Below are 18,445 nucleotides of genomic sequence, written 5' to 3' on the forward strand. Positions count from 1 at the left end.
TTCTGTGCAAAGTAATGCAGCATTATGCCAAGTGAGCCTCTGGTTGAGGATCAGATCATTTAACTGCAACATTTCTCTTTCAGACGTCAAACAGGTTCAGTTTTGCACCAGTAATGGCGACCTACGTTAACTCCTTTCTTGAAAGAATCCAAGATGCTGAGAAACAGTTCACAGTTATTACGAAGTTCTCCTGCCTCACTAACAAAGGTTACCCTGTGATTTCCAGCCACTGGAACGTGATCCATCACCTACAACCCTCTGTTTTATTGAACTATGTCAGTTGGCTAAAACATATGTTCATCAATCCAGACCTTGAAGCTTGCATTGATTTCAGCACCGAACAACAGAAGAAGGACAAGCAACAACCTGACCTGTAAGTTGTGTAGCAGTGTTCAATGGAGCATCCCATGATTCCACATTTAAACAGGAGCTAGCACAAGATGACTAGAGAGCCAAGCTTGCTATGGCAAGCACACCTGTGACCTTCTCAGCTTGGGAAGCATAATTCTCTCCTCCAGCCACTCAAATCGCTGAGATCACAGCACTTATCTAATTCTGGCCTCTTCACCATATCCAGGTTCAGCCATACTGTCAGTTGCTAGTCCCCAAATGGGATGACCAGCTTTTGGTTGAGGAAATAAGAAACCACTTGGTCAGGCCATGGGAGGGAGGCTGGAGTGTAGGGGATGGGATTGTTGTCGAGGCCCCAGGATTAAACAACCAACGAGTGCATTCTGCATGTGCGTGAATATCAAAGATAAATTGAGGAGAGTCGGATGAAGTGTTCTGGCAATTGTGCTGTCAACGTGGTCATTTATAACCAAATATGTCCTTTGTATGTCTGACTATTTAAAGTTTCAGTCTCCCTGCAATATGTAACTATGTCAAAACTGATGAACGTTGCCAAAAAATCAGAATGGAGGAGTCAGAATTCCTAAATTGAGATAAAATTTGAGTGTCTGGTTCTCAAGTAAGAACCCCTGCTTTTCTCCAATGTTGCTAAAAGCAAAACCATTTAGCTACGCTGGCCCCAAGCTCCAAAATGCCAATCCTACGACTCACCACCGCTCTCCATTGTTCCTAGCTTTCCTCCGTCAAGGCACTCCTTAAGGCAGGATGTTCCCAATGTGTGGTTCAGGAACCCAAGGCATACAGCCTTTCTCCCACCCCAATGTTCCCTCCTCTCATTTGGGGGTTGAGACAGATTTCAAGTCTCGAAATAAAGTCACAGGGGTAACGAAACAGGAACTGCTGGAAAAGCTCAGCAGGTCTGACAGCATCTGTGGAGAGAAAATAGACTAAACATATTCCATGAGACTATGGAGACCAAATCTTTGTATATTTAACAAAGAAATGCATTTTGCATTACTAAGTGCATCACAGGGTATGGGGAGATCTCAAGAGTGTGACGTTAAAGTTGCTGTTCAGTCGTAATCATATTGACTGACAGGAGCAGGCTTGATAGGCTGAATGCCCTGCTGCTATTTCCAGAGTATGGTGCATCTTTATACCGCAGACAGTTATCTTTGTCATAATTTCAAAACGTTGGTGAAAACAAAATGGCCAGTTGGTCCATTCTTTACCTCTTTGCAGGCCTTGGAACATTACTGGAGTTAATAGTAAATGAACAGCATGAGTTTTGAATTCAGCCAAGCTTAGGAGGCTACCTATAGAGAGGTTTGAAGATGCAATGATCGGGCTGGTTGCTTGACTAGCTTCCACTGGAGTTTAGAAATTAGAGAGGGAACTTCATCAAAACTTATAACATTCTGACTGGGCTGGCTGGATACAGGAATGATTTTCCTCTGGCTGGGGTCCAGACGTTTTCAAGAAATTTGGTAAACTATTTTGCACTAAATTGAAATTTCTCCACTCAGAATGTGGTGAACCTTTGGAATTCTCTATCATGGAAGGACACGGAGGTAAGGTCACTGGATATATTGAAGAAAGAAAGTGATGTCTAGATGCTAAAGGAGTCGAGGAGAATGGGGAGAGCATGGGAATAAGGCATTGAGATAGAGGATCAGCCATGATTTTGTTGCAATGTGGAGTGGGCTTGATGGACTGAATGGCCTACTTTTGCTGCTATTTTCCACATATCTGTGGTTGCTTACCCACTCCCACCACCGGCTGCATTCTGGGTCTGTGGTCTATCTGTCTGACAGGTGGGTAAGAAAAAAAAGAGTTGGTAAGTCATGCTTAAACTGCTTGCATTGACTATGCCTCTGATATCTTACAGAATGCAGCAGTCAGTGACAAAGCTACGAATGTGGATGGTTGCAAGGCTAACCTCAATTGTGTCAGATAACAAAGTGAAGAAAGAAGAGGACCTAGTTATGGACATTACCAGGTCAGAAGGAAATGCATGAGGCTGTACATAATGAAGCTTTTCAGGACTTCCCCACTGTAAATTTCACCACCTCAATTTCAACTTAATTCATTTCCAAGAGATTGTTGTGGCCATGAATAGGCAAGGAGCAGCAGATCAAGTGCCAAGTTGATCTGATATTCTGTATCTGATCTGTTCTGTGTTCGTTCTTGTTTGGTGAGGGGGAGATGGCTGAACCTCTGTCCATGTTGCTTCTCAATTGGCGAGATGTGAACCTTTCTTTTACTAAACTATTAAAGGTATTTAGGTCTCAGCAGTTATTGTGGCTGGGAAACAAAACTAACTACGTGGAAAGACTATTTCCACTAAAAAAAATACATGGAGGAAAGGCCTCGCTGCTGCAAAGTTCACTTAGTAGCAGTTGCCTCCAGTGATGGTAAAGTGCCCCGGAATGGGAGTGACTCTATTAGCCCAGGTGTTTAGAGAAACTACCTTCCTTCCTTATCTGGGGCTCGGGGTCTTTGCTATTTCAGTGCAGTTCACTCACTGAAGTCTAGGAGGTGCATAATGTAACCTCTGTGTTTTCTCCCACTCTTTCATCTGTGCACGTTTGTTTGTTGTCCACTTCCTTTTGCACATGCCCTAGTTTGTGCAGTCTTGTTTCTGTTGCCTTTGTGCCATCTCATTCTCCTTGTGTACAACCTTTTTAAAAGACTTGAGGTACGTGAAGAGGAAACATTTAGAGGCTATGGGCCAAATGCAGGCAAGTGGGTCTACTTTAGTTTGGGAAATTTGGTCAGCATGAACTGGTTGGATGGAAGAGTCTCTTTCCATGTTGTATGATTCTGTGTTTGGAACTAAACTAATATCTTTAAATCTTTTCGGATCCAGATTCATTTTCTTCCACGCCTTTTTTGTAACTGAACAACAAACACCTGATATCCCAGAGACTGAGCAGACACCGTCCATTCCTCTGAGCCCATCTACCCAGAATACAATTGCAAATTATTTCTTTAGGTAAGGTTTTAGGGACTTTGACTGTACTGTGCATCAAAAACAAACGCAGTTTTATCTTCTTTTTATTTCTGGATTTCCTGAGAGCTTAAAATTAATATATCTATTAGGAGGAGGTTGCTTTCCGCCTCTTCCTCCACATCACTCATGGCACATTGTTTAATATCCACAGTGACAAGTTTTACATAATTAAGGTGTGTATGTTTTTGATGTCCCTAGTCTGTTGAACCATCTGAATACTCTACCTCCACTGGGCAACTCCACCAAATCAATTGACCGCAATGAAAAACGCACGCTAGGATTTAAAGCGGATGGAAAATTGTGGATCTATTCTGTTGTTTGTTACGCCGATTCCCTGCTGTCAAAGACTACCTCAATCAGACTGATCCAACCCTTTACACAAGAGCAGAGAGAAGCCTGGAGCCGGTATGTAACCCAAACCTAATTAAGTTGAACCATAGGAAGCCATTTATCGGGGCCTATCCCTCTGCCTTTTAGTGCAGTTATTCCTGAATACTGTCTTAAGCAGCTGCCCTGGATGTATATCCTTCAAGGTAATAAAACTCTGCCAATAATGCACACTCTGGTGCCTGGATTGTTCATAGATAGGAATGCTACTTGCGCAGTTAAAGCAGATGATGTGATCATTTATTTCCTTACTGTTGGTAGGAACTTGCTGCGCACAAAATTGACTGAATTTTCTTCATTGTCCTAGTGTGTATCCTATTCAAAAAAGATTTAATTAGTCATAAAGCAGTTTGATGTCCTGAAAATGAAAGTGCTATTCAATGCAAATCCTTTTTTAATGTTTCCATTTACAGCAGAATGTATTAAATATCCAAAGAATGATGTAGTTTATTACCCCATTAATGTTTGTGACAGTTCCTGATCTGTTTCAATTATAGCTTGGTCAAGCAGTAACAGCACACAAACCTAACAGACATTGAGCATACAGAGATCTTTTAAAAAAAAAAGATTGTCAATCTGTTTCTAGTGAAATTGGTTGAGGGATGTACATTCACAAGATGGAGGAGAATTCCCCTGCCCAGTTATGGTTCTGTTTGTGATCTTTTGGGCCCAAATGAAAGTGCAAACCAAAAAGGTGGTGCTTCTGACCTGGCAGCAATGCCTCAGTCCTGCAATACGGTGCCAGTCTCATCATGTGATGATGTAATCTGAAATCAGGGGGAGGTAGCTTTTCTCTTAGTCTGAGAATGGCAGGTATGAAGAAGGGAATCTTCAGTAAAGGCAATTGTAATAAATAAAACTCTAGGTTTGGAGAGAGAAAAGTGCTGAAGCTGGACTTGAATTTGATCAAAACCTGGAATGGCTTTCCCCATGATCGAAGGCTGGAGGGAAGATTATCTGATGCCTTCAGAAAATAATTATATTTGAAAGTTTAAAGCAAGAGAATTTGAGTATTGGACTAATGCTGTCTTGCTGCAGTCATACAGGACCTTGCTAAGGCCACACAAAGAACAAAGAAAATGTACAGCCCAGGAGCAGGCCCTTCGGCCCTCCAAGCCTGAGCCGATCCAAATGCACTGTCTAAACCTGTCGGTCAATTCCTAAGCATCTGTATCTCTCTGCTCCCCACCTATTCGTGCATCTGTCCAGACGCTTTTTATATGAATCTACCATGCCTGCCTCGACCACCTCTGATGGCAACACGTTCCAGGCACCCACCATCCTTTGTGTCTTGCTGCCTGTATCCCCCTTAAACTTTTCACCTCTCACCTTGAAAGCATTACCTCTCGTTATTGAATCCTTCACCCTGGGAAAAAGCTCGACTCTATCCACCTTGTCTATGCCCCTCATGATTTTGTAAACCTCAATCAAGTTCCCCCTCAATCTCCTTTTTTCTAATGAAAATAAGCCTAACCTATTCAACCTCTCTTTGTAGCTAGCACCTTCCATACCAGCAACATCCTCGTAAACCTTTTCTGCACCCTCTCCAAAGCGTCCACCCTTTTGGTAATGTGGCGACCAGAACTGTACACACTATTCCAAATGCAGCCGAACCAACGTCCTGGACAATTTCATAATGACTTGCCAGCTTTTATACTCAACATCCCGTCCAATGAAGGCAAGCATACTATATGCCTTCTTGACTACTCTATCCACCTATGCAACAACCTTCAGGGTACAATGGACCTGCGCTCCCAGATCTCTCTGCTCATCAACTTTTCCCAAGGCTCTTCCCTTCATTGTATAATTCACTCTAGAATTAGTCTTGCCTAAATACATCACCTCACATTTGTCTGGATTGAAATCCATGTGCCGGACGGGTTTGGGGGCGCGATGTTGGGCGGGGTTTGGGGCGGGGCCGGTGTTGGACGGGGTTTGGGGGTGGGACCGGGGTTTGGGGAGGTGGGGCCAGTGTTGGACGGGGTATGAGGAGGCGGGGCAGGTGTTGGATGGTGTTTGGGGGGGCGTTGTTGGACGGGGCAGGACCAATGTTGGACGGGGGTTGGGGGGACGTTGTTGGACGGGGGTTGGGGGGGGCGGGACCGGTGTTGGACGGTGTTTGGGGGGGCGTTGTTGGATGGGGGTTTGGGGACGGGACCGGTGTTGGACAGTGTTTAGGGGGGCGTTGTTGGACGGGGTTTGGGGGGCGGGACCGATGGGGGTTGGGGGGGGCGGGACAGGTGTTGGACGGTGTTTGGGGGGGCGTTGTTGGACGGGGTTGGGGGGGCGTTGTTGGATGGGGTTTGGGGGGCGGGACCGGTGTTGGACGGGGTTTGGGGGGGCGTTGTTGGACGGGGTTTGGGGGGCGGGACCGATGGGGGTTGGGGGGGGCGGGACAGGTGTTGGACGGGGGTTGGGGGGCGGGACCGGTGTTGGACGGCGTTTGGGGGGGGCGTTGTTGGACGGGGGTTGGGGGGGCGGGACCGGTGTTGGACGGTGTCTGGGGGGGGTGTTGTTGGACGGGGGTTGGGGGGGGCGGGACCAGTGTTGGACAGTGTGTGGGGGGGGCGTTGTTGGACGGGGTTTGGGGTGGCAGGACCGATGTTGGACGGGGGTTGGGGGGACGTTGTTGGACGGGGGTTGGGGGGGCGGGACCGGTGTTGGACGGTGTCTGGGGGGGGTGTTGTTGGACGGGGGTTGGGGGGGGCGGGACCAGTGTTGGACAGTGTGTGGGGGGGGCGTTGTTGGATGGGGTTTGGGGGGGCGGTGTTGGACGGGATTTGGGGGGTGGGACCGGTCTTGGATGGGGTTTGGGGACAGGGGTTCGCATGCACTGTGATGCTGCCTTATCTCCTGAATAGGGAGCAGACTTCATAGAAAACTCCAAGTTCCAGAGGAGAGGCATTGACTTGATTAACCAACTCATCAATTATCTGAATGAAATCGTGCCCTCGCATCTTGTTTGGATAATCAAGGTTCCTCTGTATATTCAAGAGGGAGCTGAATATCGCCCTTATAGCTAAGAGGTCAAGGGGTACAGAGAGAGGGCAGGAATGGGATACTGAGATTCCATGATCAACCATAATTATATTGCAGGCTTAAAGGGCCGAATGGCCGCCTCCACCTATTTTCTATGTTTCTATATTACCTGGTTTGTGAGAAAATGATATGGTTAAGCTATCTAACACTGGCATGCTATCATTTTGGGCATTTGGAGTCTAAAGTTGCTCCTGCTTTAAGTTAGTGTTTAATTAATTTGTGAAGAAACGTGCTTGGGGTCACAGCCTGGAAAATCAAGGCTCAGGCCAATAACCCAATGTCGGGTTCTCCGTTCAATTTCACCTCCCTCTCTGCTATAGAAAACATGTTATTAAACTTGAAAAGGTGCCGAAAAGATTTACAAGGATGTTGCCAGATTTGGAGGGTTTGAGCTATCAGTAGAGGCTGAATAGGCTGGGGCAATTTTCCCAGGAGGCCGTCAGAGGAAGCAGTGGAGGCCATACGATTAGAACATATCAAAGGCCTCTGGTGGGTATATGAATAGGAAGAATATGGGCCAAATGTAACTAAATTAATTGAAGATGTCTAGCCAGCAGGCGCTAGTTGGACCGAAGAGTCTGTTTCAATGCTATACGTTTCTATGACTTCCCTGGGTGTGCTCCTGTTGGATGTAGATAGATGGAAGATGGAAAGTACTCTTGAATGTGGGAATTAAAGATGGTGTAAATTTTTTTTTCTTTATTCATTCATGGGCTAGTGGACTTTGCCTGCCCCTAATTACTCTTGAGCTGAGTGGCCTACCATTCCAGAGAGCAGGCAATCACATTGCTGGGGACTTCAAGTTGCATGTAGGCCACCCTGGAAAACAAAGGCGGGTTTTCTTCCCCAAAAGATGTCGGCAAATCAGATAAAGCAAATAACTGTGGATGCAGAAGAAACAAGAACAGACATTTCTGGAGAAACTCAGCAGGTCTGGCAGCATCTGAGGAGAAAGGAGGAGAGTTAACATTTAGAATCCAGTGACCGTTTTGAAAAGGATGCTGCCAGACATGCTGAATTTTTCCAGCAATTTCTGTTTCTGTTAATTAACCAGATTGATTATTGTTGAAAAAAAATTGTTGTCATGGTCACTGTTATGGAGACTTGTCATATATTCCAATTTTATTAATAAAAGTTAAATTCCACTGGTAGTTGTGGTCGGATTTGAATCCATTTCCTCAGCATTAACTTCAGCCCAGTGACTTTAACACTACATCACCGAGACAGCTGAATCAAATTCCATTTTTTTCCTCGCCATTCCTCAGGAGCAGGGCCTGACTGAATTGTGTGTTATTCTGGCTGTATTTATCTTTGGTTGTACTGGTTAATGGTTCACTGTCCTATGACCATTTCCTACTAAGATCAACCACAAATGTTCACATACCAATTTTTCTTACATAATCAAAATCATACCATAACACAATAGATCTGTGCCATGTATATGAAAATTAGAATAGATACATGGCATTCCTTGTGCTAAGTTAATCCACGTTTGTCACCAGCTACACTGAAGCAGTCACTGTGTGTGCTCACAAGTTATTTGTTCATTTACAGAATGCTCAAAACTGTCAAAGAGCTGCAGAAAAATTTAAAGACATCAGAGCAGTTGGCTATTTCAGTCTTTCAGTTGTTCTTCCTGCCTGTTGGCATTCATCTCTTCAAGGTAATTCGAGGTCACTCTCTGAGTGTGGTATGTTTCACCTATTCACTGGGCTTCTTTAATGCAGTATATACCTTTCAGTCATATTATATCTGCCCAGCATATGGGGAGTGGGGGCTGGTAAAGCAGTGCAATTTAAATGCAAACATCTTATATGACACAACAGTGTTTTAGGACAGTATAACATGTAGTCTCATTATTTTCTTTGGTGTCTGGAAAAATTTCTCATCCTGATGCGTTCAGTTCATTTTCTGCCTGAAGTCTGCAGAAAGTGATAAACTACATGGCCTTTGGTTAACTAATTTCCTTTCCTGATAAGGGGAGAGGTCAGCACTCTGACCCTTCTCTGATACTACTGCCAGGAGCCATTCTTCACAGAAATACTTTGTGCTTCAGATATGAGGGCCGCTGGCAAAGCTGGTATTTATTACTCATCTCTAAATTAACCTGAGGAGGCGATGGTCCACCCTTTGGGATAACTGACTAACTACAACACTTGTGAGTTGATCCCATTCATGTCAGTGTGAAACTGAATGCAGGCTACATTGTTTAAGGATAACAGGTTTTCTTTCTGAGAAATAGGTTGGCAAACTCCATAGAGGCAAAGTGAAAATTTTGTGTAGCTGCAAACAATTGACAGAGGCAATACAATTTGCTGAGAATTTTAATTATTGTGTGAGTTAAACTAAACAGTTCATTGGTTGTCAAGTGGTAGATACCTCATTTGCTGAGTTTAAGGTGATTCATCTGCCCCTTGGTGTGTTGATAAGGGAACGATAGATTAGCCATCACATCACAGCCTCTGTTAGGAACCCTGCACTCTTGGGGACACAGTTCATTCTCCAATTGGCTGAACTCCAAAGGTGTCTCCATGCAGATTCCCAGTCCACCCCACAATAGAGACACCAGTCTTATCATTGAGCAACCCTCCCTCTAGCTTTATGGCAAGAAAACACACTCTCCAAATCAATGTCGAGACCTCATTGCTACTGAGGGTGGCATCAGGACATGAGAAGGTGGGAATTCAAACCTATTACTCTTTGCAGCTAGAGTTTGTAGCCAACAGCTGTCAATAATCCTGCAACAAAGGTGCATTTTGAAATTATGCATATAGAATGAGTATGAATGGTAAGGATTAGTCTCTACAATCGGTATAGTATTGTTCCAGTATATTGAGGAGCTTCTTAATAACAATAGTATTTATGTTATATTTATATCGTTAAATAGTTTCCTACCATATATGCTCCCGAGCTGCCATCTTGGAGTGAGCTAACTGCTGTACTGCTAACTGATAGATGTGTCGAGATTCCCAAGTTGCCAGGCACATTCCAGGTGGCGAGTGCATTTTCCCTGAATCTAGACATTCTCTGATCCAGAACACCATTTCCTTTACATTTGTCTTCCCCTCTTCACTCCCTCCCATGTACTAAAAAAGCTGAACCATTCAGCTTGGCCTTTTCATGGACGGCCACGTAGAGTCATGCAGCACGGAAACTGATCATTTGGTCCAACCAGTCCCTGCTGAACGTAATCCCAAACTAAACTAGTCCCACCTGCCCGCTCCTGGCCCATATCCCTCCAAACCTTTCCTATTCATGCACCTATCTAAATGTTTTTTTTTAATTCAACAGGGAATTGCTTTGATTCCTATTCCCTTAGTGATTGGATTTGAAGGTGAGACATGATCTCTTTGGATTGTGGCAGAAATCCTGACTGAACAGGAATTTTGTAATTGTAGCTTTTTTGTTCCAGTGCCTATGCTCATTGATCTCATCGTTTAATGTTTGCAGTGCATCTTATGAATTCAAAGATGTGTAAACAGCTTTAACAAACCATGCACAAAGGGCAAGCATTAAGAAAATGAACACACATCTCACGTGTTGAGAGTAAATGTGGCACCTTGCCAATATTTCTGTCTTCCTGAACTATCTTTAGCACTTCTGTCTTTCCCCGTTTAGAACGGTGACGAATCTGTGGCACTGCTGAGTGACCTGCACACATGTCTGCAGAAAGCATCTGCAGAAAGGGAACAGCAGTCCAAGTCCGTAACAGGTCAGTACCACCCCCTTCAACACAGATTGTGTTGGTGGGTTGCAAAAATGAAACACAAACATTCTGGAGACAGTACAAGATGGTTATGTTTGGCCCAACTGTGTAACAGCAGGATGTAACCCAACATCTCTCAGCAATTTCGAAGGGCTCAAAAGTGGAAATTGTTACCTTGTGGAATGTTTCAAGTGGATAGCGTTGACATTTTAAATAGGAACCTTGAGGCAGTATTACAGGAGGGTGGAATTGAGAGAGAATGATACTAAATGGGAAGGGGCTGTTATGGAGTTGGTTTGGAAGACCCTTTTTAGTTCTATTAATTCCATAATTCCAGGACAGAGCAGAATTCCTTGGTCTGTATCATATCTAGTAACCGTCATTTGCTGCCAGAGTGTATTTAGAGGATTCCATTGAATATATTAAAGGGGATTTTCACCCTAAATTACCCTAACTAAGATTGTTCTGTAAGGAGTAGAGACCAATGCTGTCTACTTACTTGTTTGTAAAAGTGTGGCTTTGAAACTAAAGCCCATTCCTGTTCAAAACTGAGTTTTTGTTACTGACAAGATATTTTTTATAGATATGTTCTTAAACACAGCAACACAATTATTTTTAAATACGGATCTGCTATTTTCTAAAATGGTCTGGGGCTAGTCAGTTCTTTACCATAGTATAAATCAGTGTGAAGTAGGTTGAACCTACAGATGTAATGTGGAAGCATAATCTGTTTAAAGTACTCCCAGCAACAAGAAGGAACATAAATCAATAATCTTAGAAATGTAAGTATTCAGTGCCTTGATCTTGTAGCTCCCATTCAGTTGAATCTCTCAGCCATCTTGTACCTTCACTTTACCTCTCTTGATAACCTTACCCTTTCTATTAATCTCAGTTTTGAAACTTTCACTTGATCTCTAACCTCAGCAGCGTTTACTGGAGAAGTGTTTCAGATTTTCATGACCCTTTATGTGAAGGCATTCACTCAAGTTATAAACCTGAATGACTTCATGTAAACTTTAGGTTATGTTCAATCTGGACACTCACCAAAAGGAACAGTACTTTTTTAAAAACCAATCTTAATCACCTTAGAAACCCTAGTTAGGTCACTCTGAATCCAATGTATTCATGAGACTGCAAGTCTCATTAAGCAATCTGTCCTCATGATTTATCACTTTTAGTCCCTAGCAAAGTTCTGGTGAATTTTCATTGCACCCACTCCAAAGCTAGGATATCCCACCCAAGGTGTGATGCACAGAACTAATATAGTGTTGTATATCTTACCTGATAGATTTTCAATTTAAGGATTCCATCATTCTTTACTCAGATCACTGTTAACTTCTTGGGGAGGTGAAGAGGATTTAATGAATCCACTGGTGAGCCTGTGGTTCAGGAGGAACAATATTTGCGAGTGTTCTAGCAGCCCCACCAGCCAAAATAACCAGGTCCCTGGCTGGGAACAGTGCAGAGTAGATGAAGGCTTCTTGGGCACATTCATCGATTGTTGGTGTGACGGACTTTTAAGGACAAGTTCAGTTTCCGAAAACGAAACCTCGTTACAGATTCCTCCCTGTGTAACGGGAATGCTCGATAGCTAAGCTTCTGAACAAACATGATGAAGGCATTTTAACTCTCTCAAGCTGTCTCTTGTCATTTTCAGACGAGGAAGAACCAGAGTGGGTGGAGGTTGTGGTTGAAATCTTGCTGTCTTTTCTCTCCAAGCCGAGTCGTTTGTTGCGGCAGATCTCGAAAACAGTGTTTGCACAGATTTGTCCTTGCGTCACCAAGGCAGCCTTGCAACTCATTCTGGATGTGAGTACCAATTTTATTTTCCACATTCTGTACTTCTCTTTCCTTCTTTCTTTGTTCTGATCCCAGAAACATTCCAGTGTAATCCTGACAAAGTGTTATCTTTTGGACTATATGGTTGGGTCAGTCTGTCAGGGTCCTGGAGGCTGACGGCTGGGTCAGTCTGTCGGGGTCCTGGGGACCGACGGCTGGGTCAGTCTGTCGGGGTCCTGGGGACTGACGGCTGGGTCAATCTCTCGGGGTCCTGGGGACTGACGCCTGGGTTCATTCCTCAGGTATCTTGGGCTGCTTGGTGGTAGTTTGCGTAGTGTCATTGAACTCACTTGCATGTAAACATCTTTTTTTGTGACGGCTGCTACATACCAGGGGGGATCTTTGACCACCAACCCAACTATTAGAAATAATTGACAGTCCATATTCAGAGTGCTGTGAATGAGGTACTTGACAGATGCACGAAGTGGATTGAAACATCATAGAATGGTAATGGCACAGAGGGGGAAGACACTTAGTCCTTTGCTTCCATGCCAGCACTCTCAAGGGCCATTCAGTCAGTCCCACTCCCCTGCTCTATCCTTGTTGCCTTGCAAATTATTTCTCTTGAGTATATTTCCAATATCCTTTTGAAATCATTGGTCGTCTCCACGTCCGCCCACCTTGTAGACAGCAAGTTTCAGATCACTGGCACCTGATGCTTCAGAATGTCCTTCCTCATGTTCCTTCTGTATCTGCTGTTGTCCTGTTTGAGCAACATTTTAATCCAGTTGTTGTGATATCCCCAGATGTTAGCAGCAACTTCAGCTGACCCTGTCCAGCACTGGGGTGATTGTGTACAGGATTGAATAATGTTGGCATTGCCTTGTTATAAACTGACTGTGTAGGACTAAAGGCTCCCTCCCTGAAATGAATCAGTTCTAAAATCACCTCCTCTTAAACAGGTCTTGAAACCGGAATCTGAAAGTGGTGAAGAGAGCGCTGTGACAGTGATTGAAGAGCCTGATGAAACAAAGAAGGTCGAGCAGTCATCTGGAGATGAGGTTAGACTTCCCACCTGAAACTCCAGCTGTAGTGTAACTCTGTATTTTAGAAACTGGAACATGGGCTATATATTGATATTTTGATGTCCAATTATTATGAAAAGGCATCAAGTCCGTTTTTTTTTGTCGACCCTTGTTTTTAATCTCAATGCCACTATTGACCTCTTTCACAGCTGCTGCCTGCTCCTTGGGGAAAGTTATCTGTAGATGGACAGAATGCACAGTGTTCATTTCTAATGCTTCCTGATAATGTGTAGTGTCCCTGCAGCAGTTGCTGTGATCTGAATGACACATTACTGACTCTGTGAGAACCCCTTAAATAACATGATCAGAAATGGAATTGTTTACCAGGTTCTAACTGTTGCTTGTTCAGTTTCAATGCTGTAACAGGTAGGTGCACAGAAATTAAGCCATTCAGCCCTCAAGCCTTCTCCACCATTCAGCTGGGTCATGGTTTACCTTCCACCGCAACACCACTTGCCCACGCTACTCTTAATGTCTTTGGTATCTGAAAATCAGTCTCTGCCTTGAACATAGTGAGTGAGTATCCAAAACTCTCTGGGGGAGATAGTTAATTTAAAAAAATCGCCAACCATTGAGTGAAGAAATTCACAGAATCTCACAACTGAACCGATCTCCACTACATTTCCAGGCAGTGCATTCCAGGCTTGAACCGCTGGTCGTGTGGATCAGTTTTTGTCTCACCTTACGTTTGCTTCTTTTGTAAATCACTTTAAATTTGTGTCATCTTGTTCCTGATTCTTTTACGAGTGGGAACAGTTTCTTCCTATTCTGCCGAGCCCCCTCATGGTTTTTATCAGATTTCCTCTCCGTTGCCTCATCTCCAAGGAGAATAATCCCAACCTTTCCAGTCTGTCTTCATAGCTGAAGTTAAAAAAAAAAATACACAACACCAGGTTATAGTCCAACAGATTTATTTGGAAGTACTAGTTTTTGGAACGCTGCTTCTTCATCAGGTGGTTGTGGTGACCAGCTAATGAAAGAGCAGTGCTTTGAAAGCGAATGCCTCCAAATAAACCTGTTGGACTATAACCTGGTGTTGTGTGATTTTTAACCTTGTCCACCCTAGTCCAACGCCAGGACCTCCACTTCATAACTGAAGTTTCTCATCCCTGGAATCATTCTGATAAATCTCTTCTACGTTCACCAAGAAACAACATCTCAAGGGCAACTAAGGATGGGCACCTAAGGGTCACACTAAGGATGATCCAGCCAGTGACATCACACCCCATGAATGAATAAAAACATAATTCTTCCAATGCATTCACATACTTCCGATAGTGTGGTGCCCAGAACAATAGACAGTACTCCAGCTGAGGTCTAACAAGGGACTAGAATGCATTCACCATCACTCCTTGCTCTTGTACCATAGGTCTTTATTAATAAAGTTCAAAATACTGTGCGCTTTATTGACTACTCTGTCCCCTTGTCCTGCCATCTTCAAGGATCTGTCCACATATACATTCAGATGGGCTGCTGCTGCATCCCTTGAGAATTGTACCCTTTTTTTATAATGTCTCTCCATGTTCGTCTCCCAAGATACATTATTTCACATTTCTCTGCATTGGACATGATCTGCCACCTTTCTGCTTAACTCACCCACCTACAACTTTCCTCAAAAATCCACTTAATGGCACTGTATTGAATACCTGCTGATAGCCCATACCACCACATTAACAGAATTACCCTCATTCATGTTTTCTGTACCCTGTATGTAAAAAAAAATTTCCAAGTTAGTTAAAACACAATTTCTCCTTTAGAAATTCATGCTGGTTTTAGTTTCTCATTAGGTTCTAGGTGGCCTGTATCTTATCCACTTTGCAAGAATTTTATATACTTGAATAAGATCACCTTGCAACTCTAGCAAGTACAGATCCAATCTCCTCGCAGGACAGTAGCAATGACCCAGTAATCAGTCTAGTGAATTTTCATTGCACTTACTATGTGGAATAAAAATTATTAATAGCTAAGTAATTATTTTTTACAGATATTCTTTTCAGTTCCTTCTCAATATGTAGGTACTTGTTAGATCCCCAGTAATTGTGACTTATTGAATACTCTTCCTACATCTTAAGTATTTGCAGGTGTTGTCTCCTATCACACAAGGTGCCTTATGATCTCCTGGGTGAGCTGAAATATTTCAAAGACTGTGATATATTATTATAGCAAGTAATATTGTTGACCCAAGGTGTATCATAGTCATCTTTGTCTGTGCTTTATATGTTTGTTTATTTTCACGTCTCCTGATACTTGTAATGACTCAGTGTGTACGTGTTACTCTTCTAGATGGAGGACGAGAATGACAGTGATGAATCTGAGGGGGATGAAGATGACGACGATGATGATAGTGAGGAGGAAATTGCTGAGGACGAGGCAGTAGATGACAACTTTCGCATGGAATTGATGAAAGTTCTGCAGGCAGGCCATGCAGCAGTAAGTTTTAGCCTTGGCAAGCGGGTGAATCACAAGTCAGACTTTGGGTACATTGCAGTGTAGATCCTCTGAGAATAGTTCTGACCTTCATTAATGGGAGCTGAGTGCTTCATATTTTAGCAATGAAAGCTAAAAAAAAGACATCTCTACAAATCTATACCTCACTGCACTAATCTTGAACTGGGTGCATTTAAAGGAAAGAAAGATGTGTAGGTGAGGTGGATTGGCTGTGCTAAATTGCCCAAAGTGTCCCGGGATGTGCAGGCTAAGTAGATTAGCCATGGGAAATGCAGGATTACAGTGACCGTGTAGGAGTTGGCTCTGGGTAGGATGCTCTCTGGATGGTCGGTGTGGACTCGATGGGCTAAATGGTCTGCTTTCACACTATGCGAATTCTATGAGAGAGAATTTGCATGGACATATAGCACTTTCCATTCCTAATAATGTACTGAAATGGTTTATAGCCACAGCAGTATTTTTGAAATCTATTGCTTTGTAACAATAATTAGTACACAGGAGAGTTTCTGAATCATGGTGTGATTATGGTCAAGGGGTGACTATTTGCTGCAATGCCTGGGAAAGCTGTTGCATTCTACATCAGGTCCATGGGGATCTTTTGTTGTCATCTGAGAGGGCTAAAGAGGCCTCAGTTATTAGAACATCAGGAGGGCAGCACTCCTTCAGCGCTGCTGCAATGTATCAGCCTGGAGTTTGTGCTGATGATCTTGTGACTTGGATGTATTTGCAGTGACACAGGGCTACAGTCAGCTATGATGCAATGTGCATTTTCTACTTTGATTTATCCGGACTAGGGAATAAATTGCGGTCCTTTCACTGTCGCCAGGTCAAAATTCTGGAATTCCTTTCCTTAGGGCATTGTGGGTCAACCTAGACTACACTGGCTGTATGGTTCAAGAAGTAAGCTCACCACCATCTTCTCAAGGGTAGTTGATAGGCAGAGGATACAAAAGCTTAAACACACATACCAACAGATTCAAGAACAGCTTCTTCCCCACTGTTCTTAGATTTGTGAATGGGCCTGTCAAATTTCAAATCTAATGTTGATCTTGCTCTTCGTGTGCCTTCTCTGCAGCTGCAACTTTGTAATCTTTCTCTGTTCAATCCACCCTATGATCTTCATATGTCATGATCTGCCTGTATTGCACGCAAAACAAAACTTTTCACTGTGCTTACGATCGTGTCATAATCAAATTAAATTAGGGAAGGGCAATAAAAATAGTGTCCATGTCCCAGAAGTGAATAAAAATAGTCTGATTTATAGCAATCAGGCTGGTTCAGTAGACATTTGATCAAAGCCTATCTGGAATCTGATCTGAAGGATGCTTTTGAAATCAAAGCTGCAGCTCTGGTCATTGCCCACATCTCTGTGATCCCTCCACAGTGCAAAGAAGGGGAGAGCAGTGACGACGAGGAGGTGGATGACGAGACAATGATGGCACTGGACAAAAACATCTCCTCCCTCTTTGCTGAACACAAGAAGCATCTTCAAGCTAAGAAAGATCAGAGGGTGAAGCGTAGGAAAGAGAAGACCCTGACGACGGATTTCAAAATGAAGGTAAATGGCAAAATGCAAAGGTGGCTGACACACAGTTTTGGATTAAACTTTGAAAGTTAGCAAAATGTTGTTTTTGATCAAAATGGCATTTTGTTATTTTCTCTGTAGAATTTCAAAAATGTCTCCTTCAATAATTGAACAGAACAATATCGCAGAGAAGGCCATTTAGCCCATTGTGGCTGTTCTGGAGCTTTGGAATTTTTTTTCCCCCCTTTGCAAGTATTTATTCAATTCCTTAGTGAAATTTCTTGTTGAAGTTACCTCAACCACCCTTCAGATAGTGCATTCCATAGCACATCAACTACTTACTTCTGTTTTTTTTTGACATCTCAATTCCCCTTTTGTTCTTCAAAAATGAAAATTAAGTGCTTGGGCAAAAGGAAATTGATTTTTGTAAACCAGGCATTTGGAATCTTCAGAAGAATTTGATTGACTTGGCCACATTTGTCCGATTCTTCTGATCTGTAGCCTGAGATTTATGCGCAGCTTACTGATATCTTACAGGTCCATGGTAACTTCCTCCAGCCAGTTAGTTGGTATCTTTGCAGAAGGCATCTTAAACCTTAAAGGGACATGCAAACAGTGGTATTTTGTAACTGCTCTGAATCCCAAGTTCGTTGTGAACAGTGCCGTAGGCATTAACCAGTGTTGAGGAACTAAGTAGCAGTTTACTGTACTTTTGCAGCAAGCTAATGAAATACTTTCTGTTGTAAATTTGTGATCTCGGAGCATGTAATCTGATATTATAATTTAGTTCCTGTTCAGAATGACTGTGTTTTTAATTTACTCAACGTATTTAATAGTGCCTGATTCTTTGGTAGAGAGGTGCAGTACATCTCCACACCAGCTGGCGGTGCTGTTGTATTAAGCCCAATTTAGAGTCATAGAATGATAGAGATGTACAGCATGGAAACAGATCCTTCAGTCCAACCCGTCTATGCCAACCAGATATCCCACCCAATCTAGTCCCACCTGCCAGCACCTGGCCCATATTCCTCCAAACCCTTCCTGTTCATATACCCATCTAAATGCCTCTTAAATGTTGCAATTGTACCAGCCTCCACCACTTCCTCTGGCAG

The 18,445-nt window shown here is 43.2% G+C and overlaps 1 protein-coding gene across 1 annotated transcript in view; it reads left to right on the top strand.

Annotated features, from left to right (window-relative positions):
- mybbp1a (MYB binding protein (P160) 1a) overlaps positions 1-18,445 on the top strand; it is a 93,929-nt gene that overhangs the window by 28,443 nt on the left and 47,041 nt on the right. The window contains exons 9-18 of the mRNA XM_060848179.1: positions 84-373; positions 2,240-2,350; positions 3,221-3,346; positions 3,563-3,769; positions 8,345-8,453; positions 10,409-10,502; positions 12,154-12,305; positions 13,238-13,336; positions 15,644-15,790; positions 17,193-17,366. Coding sequence (XP_060704162.1) covers positions 84-373; positions 2,240-2,350; positions 3,221-3,346; positions 3,563-3,769; positions 8,345-8,453; positions 10,409-10,502; positions 12,154-12,305; positions 13,238-13,336; positions 15,644-15,790; positions 17,193-17,366 — 1,509 coding nt within the window. The remainder of the gene's footprint in view (positions 1-83; positions 374-2,239; positions 2,351-3,220; positions 3,347-3,562; positions 3,770-8,344; positions 8,454-10,408; positions 10,503-12,153; positions 12,306-13,237; positions 13,337-15,643; positions 15,791-17,192; positions 17,367-18,445) is intronic.

This window comes from Hemiscyllium ocellatum, chromosome 31 (genome assembly GCF_020745735.1).
Source record: "Hemiscyllium ocellatum isolate sHemOce1 chromosome 31, sHemOce1.pat.X.cur, whole genome shotgun sequence".
Classification (NCBI taxonomy): domain Eukaryota; kingdom Metazoa; phylum Chordata; class Chondrichthyes; order Orectolobiformes; family Hemiscylliidae; genus Hemiscyllium; species Hemiscyllium ocellatum.